The sequence below is a fragment of the Lynx rufus genome, unplaced genomic scaffold (assembly GCF_022079265.1).
Source record: "Lynx rufus isolate CCGP_SWC_20201006 ecotype Redwood Valley unplaced genomic scaffold, mLynRuf1.p SCAF_4, whole genome shotgun sequence".
Lineage (NCBI taxonomy): Eukaryota > Metazoa > Chordata > Mammalia > Carnivora > Felidae > Lynx > Lynx rufus.
Window position 1 is genome coordinate 18,478,125 of NW_025814856.1, and position 12,345 is coordinate 18,490,469.

Below are 12,345 nucleotides of genomic sequence, written 5' to 3' on the forward strand. Positions count from 1 at the left end.
ATCATTAGGAAGGAACAATCTGTATCTTATTTCTGTATCTGTTCTACTTTATGAGTACTTTGATTTCATCACAATGCAATTGAAACCAAGTGAGAAAAAAAAGTGGAGGTTATAGAAACCTGAATTCTGAAGGGAATTCTGAGGATTATCAATAAGATCTGTTCCAATGTGATCTTCTATTTCCATTAAGAATTTTTTGGAAATAAGTTATTGATTAACCAGGGAAATTGTTTAACTAGACTGAGGTCCTTATCAACATTGAATGAAATAATTACTTTAAAACATACACAATTCTAACAAAATGAAATTTTCAAAAATGTTTGCAGTTTAGTGGTTCACAATTATTCAGTTATTGTAAGTACCAGTTGCTGGATCTAGTAATAATTTCTTTAGAGCAATATGTTTGTGGTGAAGGAGTTTGCTGAGTGCCCCATCCATCTACCTGGTCTCAGCCTCTGCCAGGAGACTCACCTTCTCCCAAGGAAAGAAAAGACTTTTGGCTGTTTTGATTATTTACTTATTTGCTTACTCATGTATTTGTTTTTATTTTGCATCTTTGTTTTTGACCCAGATGACTCTTAGGATAGGAGAGTTTTGTGGATCCCTTGGTAAGCAAGTCTTCCTTAAGTCTTCTGAGGAGCTAAGTTGTTGAATTACCTCCAAGACTGTAGATTACTGGTTTTCTTTCATAATTACAAGAGGCGTTTTCTAGAAGAACTGGGATCTTAAAAATACACCAAAGACTGGGGGGTGCCTGGGTGGCCCAGCCTGATTCTTGATTTCGGCTCAGGTCATGATCCAAGGGTCATGGGATCAAGCCCTGTGTTGGGCTCCTTGTGGAGCATGGAGCCTGCTTGAAATTCTCTCCCTCCCTCCCTCCCTCCCTCTCTCTCTCTCTCTCTCTATTAAAAAAAAAAAAAATGCACCAAAGACTATCAGGGAATGGTGATGAAGGGGGTGGAATATGTTTTTAGCACCAGATACTTTTGCAATAATCAAGTTGCTCTATGTCAGGGCCTGGTCGAGAGTGTATTGTATTCCTGGTACAGAATTCATCTTGAGACCCTGACTTTGCTGAGCCTGGTGGATTGGGCTGAGTGAAACACAGGCCAGCCATATTGCTTCAGAGAGCACAAATAAGGTTTTAGCAAGATGCTGGTTGTGTCCTCTTAGGAAATGATAAACTGGTCTGGTAATGAAATGTATATTTTAGGAAGCGTTTTAGAAAAAAAAATTGTGCTTACATCTAGACAAGAAAAGATATCAAGATGAAGTAGCAGCTGAGACTGCAATGTCTTCTTGCCCCTCAACTTTTTAGAAAAACTTTTAATTTTTAAAGATTTTATTTTTGTTTAATCTCTGCACACAATGTGGGCTTCAGACTAACGCCCCTGAGATCAAGAGTCACATGCCCTACTTACTGAGCCAGCCAGGCACCCCAATCTTGTCCCTCAACTTTAAATTGGACCCTGAAGTGGGATTCTGTTTCCAGTGGAGATCCATCAGGGCCTCATCTCCTGGCTGCTCAGTGGGCACTTAGACCCTGTTCTTTGAAAAGCCAGTCTAACAGAGGGTATGGAGATCACTGGACAGAACTCCTACAGAGTTGTCACAGAGCATTTCTTCTTTGAATTTCTACCTCTACTTACCTCCTTCCTCCCTTTCCTCCTTCTGTCTCATTTTGGTTTTGGCCTTTGGAAATACTAAGTTTTATAAAATGTTTGAACTAGAGCATATCCTTGCACTAGAAAAATTGATCCTGTCTGCTTTGCAAAAGATTTCTATAAAAACTACACTTTTATACTAAGGGGAATGACATACATCTGTTTTTAAACCGTTTTGTTCCTCTTGCTGTATTCTTTCTGTGGGACCATTTGATTGCTAGGTGGTTGAAACTGCTGGTAGCAGCTACTTACTACCAACTGTCTTTGTCTTAGGCTTGTGCCTAAAGTAATTGTAGTGCTTTAAGAACGTAAAGACCACTTGAGCAGGCCATTTGGGGGGGGTTGGCAACACAGTCAGGAAGCAGGGTCTTTACGACAGTCTCTCTAAAAAGTCCCTACGGGGCCATTGCCTGCAAATTTCTTTAGACTTTATGCATCTTTTCATCAGAAGCCACCTTTCATGTGTCAACTATTATAAGATGGCTGACTCCCTGGAAGCTTAAAAACAAAGAAAAACAGTATGGCAAAAAGAAAACCCGACTTTTGGTTCTATATGTGTTGCTAACTAGCTCTGTAACCTTGGGCAAGCTGTTCCATGTATCCCAGCCATTCTTTCCCATGTGGAAGTAAATTCTATATATGCCCTACTTGTGAGGATTGAGCAAGGTGACATTTATGAAGAATGCCTTTGTAAACTGTAATTGCCTTGTGAATAAAGATTACTATCTCTGATAAACAGTACCAGTTCTCAGCCACCAGTAACCTGATTTTCTCATCCTGTGTTTGGAAGAAGCACAAATCTACGAGGAGGGATTGCTGATGTTTCAGTGTGAGTTGTACACAAGGCTTACATACTTTCTCCCTGCCTTTTGATCCTGTCTCACTCCACGCTTTAACGGGATACCAGTTCTCCCGCACAGCCACCATGCTGTCAGTACAGTGTGACTAGGACTGCACTTGTGTTGGAGATCTTCAACACACATGCCGAGCTGCTGGCCAGAAATGTTCTTCCCCTTCCCATGTGCTCTTGTACCTCCCCAGTACCTTAAGAATTCTTGGGGCTTGGTTATAAGCCAGGTGAACCATGTGGTAGATTCTTATTTAATTTTCTGACCCAAGTCCTTTCCACAGGTTGACAGTCACAAAATGAAGTTATGAATGAAGTCTCTGGGAGCAGCAGCTGAAAAAGGAAATGGAAATGATTGTGTTGAGTTCAGCAGCCCTCAGACCCAGAGTGTGCTCTTGTCTAGTGTCCCCGAGGTGGAGAATAAGGACTTGCTTTACTCTCCAGGAGTGCAGTTGTCTCTAGCTTCCTGCAGCTTCACGTTAAAACCCCTTGAGATTATAGTTAAGAACATCTCTAGATGACTTTGTCAAGTGAGGGCTTTGGTCTTAGAGAATTTTAGCAGATTTTAATCTAATTTAAGCCCAGTCTAACACTACTGAGAAAGGAGGTGTCTTTGGTTTTACTTTCAAATGTAAAATTTGACATTTCCTCTTCTTCGGGAGCCAGACGTGGTTAGTTAGACTCGTGGTCTTCATGGTACCTTTGCCTTAGTAGCTTAATAATTAAAACTCAGTAATTCAAATGATGAATAAAAGCCCTAATGTGTGAAGATGGTAGATGATAGACAATTAAAAGTAGACAACCAAAAAGTGATGAAATCATTTTTAATGACTTATTATATTTTACTTATTAATATTTATCTAAATTTTTACTAACTCAACTCCCCACAGTTTGCTTCCTTAGGAGTCACTGGCAGATTTGTACGCAGTCTGAAGAAAGGGCCTGGCCACAGGATAGGGAGGGGTATAGTGTATATCACACCTGTGCTTGGTATATTTGGGCAGACTAAGTGTGATAGCAGCTGGGGAATCAATCCTAGATAAACCTGATTGTTCTCATTCACATGATTTCTGTGTCTGTTTATTCTTATTAAAACAATTGGCTGTTCTTCAATAGTGATGTTAAAACCATTTCATATTCTTTAGCAGTGGTCTCCTCTGGCAGCTTTATGTCTTGCCGTGTGCAGGTTGAAAAGAAAGAGTCGTCCTAGCTGTAGAGGACTCTGAGGAATTGGGAATCATTGCCTTTGTAACACATGAGGTGAAGGCAGTCTTCCTAAAGTTGATATGCTAATAGTGCTCCTGGCAGGAGGAGTTTCCTACCCTGGACAGAAAGTCATCCGTGATTCCTGGAGTCACGTGTTTGTTACCCTGGAAGTATAAAGGCTCTTTGCCTTAGAAATTCCTGAATCTACTGATGCCTCAAGTGGTAAAATCAAAATTTGCAATTGACTGTATTCACAGTAGTGCCTTGTTCTGCAGCACCTTTCACTCTTCAAATGGCAACCCACACATTTTGTGGATTGGGTGTACAGATGCACACTACGACAGCAGTACCTCCCTCTGGAGCCACTGTGTGCTAAGCGCTTCAGTCTTCCAGGGATGGTTGGATCCATTTAGTCTTTTGTTCATTCCCCAAGTGCTTAAGTTCCTTTTCTATACCAAGTACTGCACTTGGTACGATAATAAAAGGCCAGCAGGATTTAGCCTGGACACTAAGATTTGGCCCAGCAATTGACAACTAACATTAAGTGCTATCATGAAGATATAGGTTCTGATGTGTGGTGACCATTTCCTGTGAAAGCTTTAGTCTTTTAGTAGATTGAAATGGGTTGTGAAATATTATATTAACCTGTCAAGCAAATGAGGTGAAGCGAGTGGCATTTTGACCTTGTCTAGTCTCACCTGCTGATTCTAGTCCTTTTTTGGCACTTAGGAGTTGAAATACATTTATTGAGCCCTCACTATATTCCATTCTAAGCTCTTTACATGTATTAATTTACTTAATCTTCATAACCACCTTATGAAATAGGTACTGTTATCCCTACTTTACAAATGAGGAAACTAAAGAACATGGAAATTAAGGTCCTTGTTAAAGGTCATGAGGTAGAGGCAGGATTCAGATTTAGGGAACCTGATCCAGAGTCCATATTCTTAAATGATGTGATACACTGCCTCTGGGTGGAAGGGTACCATCTTGACCAACCTCCTGTGTGGGTAGAGCTTGGCAGAGTGATAGTTCCCTGACCCTCTGTGCCTGCAGAGTTTTGCTCTTTCCTGGATTGGTTTCTGAGAGCAGATTGCTTGTGCCTAATACAGAACAAGAGTTGATGAATGCTGCAGGAGGTCCCTTATCTACAGCCCCACTTGTGAATCTGGCTCTACCTTTCACCATCTGGATGACCTTGACTCTGAGCATGTTTCCTCATCTGTAAAGTGGAGATAATGTTATTTTATGGGATCATTTAGGGGATTAAATAAAATAACATACTTAACAGTTCCTGGCTCTGAGTAAATGCCTAATAAACGTTAGCAAATTTTTATTGCCATCATCCTCTAACCTTGAGAACGAGCCAAGAAACAATTTCTCAGAGACCAGATTCTAGGACCTAGGTAGGTGGGCAGATTTCCTTTGGTTTTGACAAGACAATAATTTTATTCTATGTATTTCTCTTGACTCTTTTGGTGTGAAAAGCAGAGAGGTAAAGCATTATTTGACAGATGTATGGATTCAAGCAAGAAACTGAGGTCCAATTGCAAAGAAATGCCTTGTAGAACTCAGAGCCCTGTCTGAGGAGACACAGAGGACCCTAGAGGGCGGAGAATGAACACAGCGCAGGGGCTAGTTCCAGAGTCGCATTCTCGGTTAGTTCACTTACCAGTGTGGGTGAGGGTCTCTTGTCAGTAGGCAGAGATTTTTTTCCTCTACTCTAACACGTGTCTGCTGGCTAGTGTTTATTAAAACTTAACTTTTTCTTAATATGAAATAGAATTTGTGACTTTTCTAAAATGCAGAGGCAAAGGAACTCTGTTAACTGCAGGCTTACTGATCCCCTTTCCCCACCTGTTCCTGTGCCAGACTTCCCCAGAGTGCTTATTTGCCAATGGTTGCTCCTCAGATCTCATGGCTAGCTCACTCCATAGGCTCCAAGCCAGAGTGATGCTGCTGCCACCACTGCCGCCAACACCTCTGCTGCCACCACCAGCCATTCAGGTTCCTGCCATAAGGATGTGACCTGCCGTGAAGCTTTCACCTTTCTCCTTTCTGCCTGTCATTGGGTTGTGCCTCTTTTCCTGGTGCTTTTGCCATGCGGCCAGTGTTCCAAAGAAAGTTTTCAGGCACCAAAGTTAAGAGCCCTACCTACCTCTCCCAAGGAGATTTTTGAGTTAGCCATGGAAAAGAAGACAATTGAGAGGGCTCCTGTGCCTCTGTGCTGCAGAAGGAAGAGTTTGCTTCTTGATAGTGTGCTAGCGCCAAGCCAGGTGGGGGAGACTTGCTGGGACTCATGTGAAAGTGCACTACATGACCTCTGGAGAAGTAGACTGGGCCTATCCTGCCCAAGGACAGCACCCTGACCCACAGGAGCCAAGGCCGAAGACTGATATCACCTTCTGCCACGCCCTTTCCTTAAGCTTAAGCTTAAGCTTGCTCTGCCACACTGCCCCAAGTCTGTGGCTTAAAACAGCCATTTCCTTTTGTTGATGAATAGGCCACTCTATGTAAAATGTTTCAGCTTGGGGACTGGAAAGGCGGTCTGTGCCTTCCTGTCTCTCTGTTTCTCTGAGGGTTGACGTTGATGGCTTCTGTCTTTGTCTTCACAGGGAACTCTAATGATCCATGACAAAGAGGTCATCCTTGAGTATATATCAGGCCCGGACTTTTGGTACTGCAAACGGGTAAGTGCCTGGAATTCTGTTCCTTAGAAGTAAAGATCCAGCATCATAGCTCCTCCGTGTCTCCAGGAGTGCTATCTGGTAGTATGCATTGCTGAGCACTGAGCTCTTCTTCCTTAGTTCAGATGAACTGAGGGTCAGAGCAAGGTCAGCCACCATTCCTGCTTCCCAGGCTGCTGTCTGTGGCCATAGAGGGTTCTGGGTCTATTGGCCTGTTGGAGGCACCTTCTCAAGGGACATATGCCATGCTTTTCTATTGATGATGAACTGAAAGCAGTGCCTTGACTTAAACCTCTCCTTGGTTACCCTTCCTGGGGGTGGTTACAGGGGAATTAGTGTTTTGAAAGGCTGGTTCTGTGGGAGTTATATATTTTTTGGATATTAAAAGGTTTCCAAGGATATGGAACTTTAGGTACTGTGGCATCATACCTCTGTTAAACTCTAATATTCTTCTCGAAAGGCAGATTTAAAGATTTTAGGCCATACTCTTCTTAGAAGTCTAGCCAGATTGTAAATGAGCATGAAAATAAAATTTGTCATTTTTCATTGCTGCTTAGTTTCAAAAATAATTGTGAAAAATTTACAAAGTTTCAGGGTGTCTGGGTGCCTCAGTCAGTTAAGCAGCCAACTCTTGATTTTGGCTCAGATCACAATCTCACGGTTTGTGAGTTGGAGCCGTACATCGGGCTCTGTGCTAACAGTGCAGAGCCGGCTTGGGATTCTCTCTCTCTCCTGCTCTCATGTGCATGTGCACTCTCTCTTTCTCTCTCTCTTTCTCAAAATGAATAAACTTTTTAAAAAAGTTACAAAGTTCCTGAACCAGGATTCATTAAAAAGTTCATTATAGAACTTGGTAAAATTCAGTAAAAACTTTAGTTTGACATTTTGTTAATCTCAGTGAAATATAATTTGAATAGCTGTGGTTGTCATCGACCAAAGTATCATATTTCATGATATACTACTTTATAGTGTCATTTTATGAAAACATTTAACTTTTTTAAAAATTGTGATAAAATACACATTAAATTTATCATTTTAACCATTTTAAAACATATAATTCGGTGGCATTAAGTACATTCACAATGTTGTACAACCGTCAACACTATCTAGTTCTAGAACTTTTTCCATAACCTCAGAAAGAAACCCTGTATCTATTAGCAGTCACTCCTCATTCTCTTTTTCCTCACTTCCTAGGAAACCACTAATCTACTTTCTAGCTCTGTGGATTTGCCTATTCCAGATATTTCATCTAAGTGGAATCATATAATATGTGGTCTTTTGTGTCTGCCTTCAAACTCAGCATGTTGTCAAGGTTTATCCATGCTGTGGATCAGTACCTCATTCATTTCTAGGCCGAATAATTATTATCTGGCTATACCACATTTTGTTTATCCATTCATACGGACATTTGGGTTGTTTCCACATCTTGTCTATTGTGAATAAGACTGCTGTGAATATTCATTCATGTACAGGTTTTTGCTTGAACACACATTTTCAGTTCTTTTGGGTATATACCCAGGAATTGTCAGGTCATATGTTACTTTTATGTTTTAACTCTCTGAGGAATCAACAAACTGTTTTCTATAGACGGCATCTGCACCATTTTACATGCCCACCCTCAATAAATGAGAGTTCCAATTTCTGCACAGTTCTTGCCAACATTTGTAATTTTTAACCCCCTTTTAAAAAAAGATTATTTTTAAGTAATTTCTACACCCAAAGTGGGGCTCTAAATCACAACCCCAAGATCAAGAGTCAGACACTCTACCAACTGAGCCTGCCAGGCACCCCAACCCTTATTTGATAAATAGCCATCCTGGTGGGTGTGAAATAATATCTCATGATTTTAACTTGCATTTCCCTGTGACTAATGATGTTGAGCATCTTTTTTATGTGCTTATTGCCACTTATATATCTTCTTTGGAGAAATGTTTATTCAAGTCCTTTGCCCATTTTTAATGAGTTGTCTTTTTGTTATTAAGTTGTGAAAGTTATTTATATATTTTGGATATAAAACCCTTATCAGATATGTGATTTGCAAATATGTTCTCCCATCCTGTGTGTTGTCTTTGACTTTCTATTTTATTTTTTTTATTATTTATTTATTATTATTTTTATTTATTTATTCATGAGAGAGAGTGCAGACAAGCAGGAGCAAGGGAGAGGGACAGAGGGAGAGAGAGAATCTTAAGCAGGCTCCACACTCAGCACAGAGCCTGATGCGTGGCTTGATCATGGGTGTCCTGGGAAGCTGAAGTCAAGAGTTGGATGCTCAACTGACTGAGCCACCCAGACGCCCCTGTCTTTCACTTTCTTACAGTGTTTTTTGCATAAAAATTGTGATAAAGTCTAGTTCAGCTGTTTTTTTCTTTTGTTGTTTGTCTTTTGGTATTATGAAACCATTGTCAAATCCAAGGTGATGAAGATTTACCCCTGTTTTCTTCTGAGAATTTTATAGTTTTGGCTTTTATATTTAGATGTTTCATCTGTTTTGAGTTAATTTTTGTTCATGCTGTGCAGCTTCATTCTTTGGCATGTGGGTATCCAGTCATCCCAGCAGCATTTATTTAATCACAATTCTTTTCCTATTGAGTGGTCTTGCACTCTTGTTGGAAATCAATCGACAGGGGTCTATAGGTTGATTTCTATCGAACTCAATTTTATTCTTTTGATCTATATTTTTTTCCTTATGCTAGTACCATGCTGTTTTGATTATTGTAGCTCTGTAGTAAATTTTGGAATTGATAAGTATGTCCTTCAGCTTTGTTCCTTTTTTTCTTTTTTTTTTTAGAGTTAGAGAAAGCACATGAGCAGGGAAGGGGCAGAGCAGGCGGCGGGGTGGACAGAGGATCTGAAGCAGACCCTACTCTGACAGAGAGCCCGATGTAGCACTTGAACTCATGAGCCATGAGATCATGACCGGGGCCAAAGCTGGACGCTTAACCAGTTGAGCCACCCAGGCACCCGATCTTTGTTCTTTCTTAAAATTGTTTTGGCTAGGGGCACCTGGGTGGCTCAGTTAAGCAGCCAACTCTTAATTTCAGCTCAGGTCATGATCTCACAGTTTGTGAATTTGAGCCCTGTGTCGGGCTCTGCGCTGACAGTACGGCACCTGCTGGAATTCTCTATCTCCTCTCTCTGCCCCTCTCCCACTCATGATTTTTCTCACTCTCTCTCCCTCTCTCTGTCTCAAATAAATAAACATTTAAAAAATTAAGTAAAATTGTTTTGGCTATTCAGGATCTTTTGTAATTCCACATAAATTTAAAGAAAAACTTTTCCATTTCTGCAAAAAAAAAAAAAAAAGACCATTAGGATATTGATAACATTTAACATTTTAATAGTGATTACCTCTACATTTTGAGATTATGGGTGATTCCTCCCTCTTTTATACTTTCTTAATCAGCTATAATGCACAAGTATTATTTCTTTTATAATCAGAGTTGGAGGAAGCTAGCATTAAAGGGGCAATTTTGAACTCTGTTTTCTGTTAACTAGCAGAAAACAGATGTTGATATCTGATGTCAAAATTATATAGCTGTTGCCAAAACTATTGCTTGAAAGAGCAGAGTGGCTTGGTTACATTGTCCCCTAAGATGACAAGCCACTTGCTTAGCTGTTTCAGGAGTACTTTGTAATTTCTGTGCTGTTTTGGAAGGGTTGAGGGATCAACCCTGCATATGTGACCTTTGTCCTTATGTGGAGTGCACCAACTTTAAAAACAATATTTAGGGGCACTTGGGTGGTTCAGTCGGTTAAGTGTCTGACTTCAGCTCAGGTCACGATCTCACGGTCCGTGAGTTCGAGCCCCGCGTCGGGCTCTGGGCTGATGGCTCAGAGCCTGGAGCCTGCTTCCGATTCTGTGTCTCCCTCTCTCTCTGCCCCTCCCCCGTTCATGCTCTGTCTCTCTCTGTCTCAAAAATAAAACATTAAAAAAAAAAAATTAAAAAAAATAAAAACAATATTTATAGCAGTATGATTTATAATGGCCCAGGAGTGGAAACAACTGAATGTCCATAACTGATGAATGGATAGACAACATGTGGTACAGCCATATAGTGGAATGCTATTTGGCAATTGAATGAAGTACTGAAACATGTTACAACATGGATGAACTTTGGAAACACTATGCCAGACACAAAAGACATTATATTGTACTATTCCATGGGACTGGTGAGAATGGGGCCAATGAAGACATTCTAAAGTTAGACTGTAGTGATGGTTGCACTCCCACATATACTGGAAATTACTGGACATGTGAAACAGGTGAAGGTTATGGTACTTAAAAAAACCAAGGTGACTGGGGGGGTGGGTGGGAAGGTGGACAAAAACAACCAAGGTTAGGCTTCTGGCCTACCACTGACATCTCTTCTGTAATAACAAGCAGCCTCCAAATCCTAGTGACTTAAATTGATATACATATTCTTTTTTAAATTTTTTTAATGTTTGTTTTATTTTTGAGAGAGACCGAGCATGAACAGGAGAGAGGCAGAGACAGAGACACAGAATCTGAAACAGGCTCCAGGCTCTGAGCTGTCCGCACAGAGCCCAATGTGGGGCTCGAACTCATCAACTGCGAGATCATGATCTGAGCTGAAGTCAGACGCTTAACTGACTGAGCCACCCAGGCGCCCCACATATTCTTACTCTGAATTACATGTTTGGAGCTATGGGTCATTATTTCAGTTCTCCACAGCCTCTCTTTCTGGGATGCAGGTGGATGGAACAGTCCCAATGTGGTATTGCTCTCCCCGTGGCTGAGGGAGAGAATGAGAGGCTCGTTCTCACAAAGTGATGACTCTTAGAGCTTCTGCCAGGCCCACTCACACTGTTGGCCAAAGGTGACAATAGAGAGGGGAGGGCAATCATGTTGCAGAGAGGTACCACAGTCACTTGACAGTAGACAGGGGCTCTGACACAGAGACGGGAACAACAAAATAATCAATTATAATGACTTTACTCGAGTTACTTACCCTCTCCAAGCCTGTTTCATCTTCTACAAAATGAGGAGATAATAGTTGTCCAAATCATTTAAGTGACGATGTGTGAAACAGGCCTGGTACCTGGTGTGTGCTGTTTACTCACTAGTTTCTGCTTCTGTGATTATTGTTCTCTCCTCCATCTGGCATTCCTTACTTGCCCTACAAGGTCCTGCTCAAATAGCAGCATTTTCTTCATGGTTCGTGCTCTTTGGTTTCCTGCCAGTCAACTCTCTGTCCTCATACTACTTAGAAGCTCATTGGCAAAAGTTCAGGGTCTTTGGGGTTGGGCAATGTGCTTAACTTTTTATTCATAGGTTCAGACAAGAAGAACTACATTCACATTGCTTCAGTACGTTCCTCCTGTTTTGTTGCCCCTTTTTAAAATCAGTGTTTGACTAAGGGGAATTGATAAATGAATTCTCAGTTCCAGCCAAGCCTGGTTGGGGCTGTCATAAGCAGTTCAGAATGAAATGTTGGATGCAGACTGTGAATGGCAATGGCTTTGAGGCAGTAGTATCCTATAAACCATTTAACAACCAGTTTTCTTTTCTTTTGTTTTTTTTTTTAATTTTTAAAAATTGTCTTAATGTTTATTTATTTAGTTTTTTGACAGAGAGGAAGCTGAGGATGGGCAGAGACAGAGAGGGATAGAGAAATCCCAAGCAGGTTCCGTGCTGTCAGCACAGAGCCTGATGCAGTGCTTGAACTCATGAACTGTGTGAGATCAGGACCTGAGCCGAAACCAAGAGTCGGATGCTTAACCGACTGAGCCACCCAGGCGTCCCTAACAGTCCAATTTTCTTAGTTAAATTTATTTCCTACAGAAGTCTTTGTTCTGGGCAAAAGCATTTGGGACTGCTCCAGAGCTAGGTGCCCTGTTGGAACGCAGCTCTCAAACAGCAGCTCACCAGATTCTGTCTGCCTGCTCTGGTGAATGGGGGGGGACGTCAGATTTGTTA

At 41.2% G+C, this 12,345-nt stretch overlaps 1 protein-coding gene across 12 annotated transcripts in view; it reads left to right on the top strand.

The window, feature by feature from the left end:
- RBM6 (RNA binding motif protein 6) overlaps window positions 1-12,345 on the top strand; it is a 104,990-nt gene that overhangs the window by 76,333 nt on the left and 16,312 nt on the right. For 10 of the 12 annotated variants that reach the window (XM_047097320.1, XM_047097322.1, XM_047097321.1 and 7 more), the window contains one exon: window positions 6,333-6,407. In XM_047097320.1, the coding sequence (XP_046953276.1) occupies window positions 6,333-6,407 (75 nt within the window). Of the gene's footprint in view, window positions 1-2,404; window positions 2,494-5,208; window positions 5,376-6,332; window positions 6,408-12,345 lie in introns of those variants that run through there. The other 2 variants (XM_047097329.1, XM_047097330.1) reach the window with 2 other exon arrangements.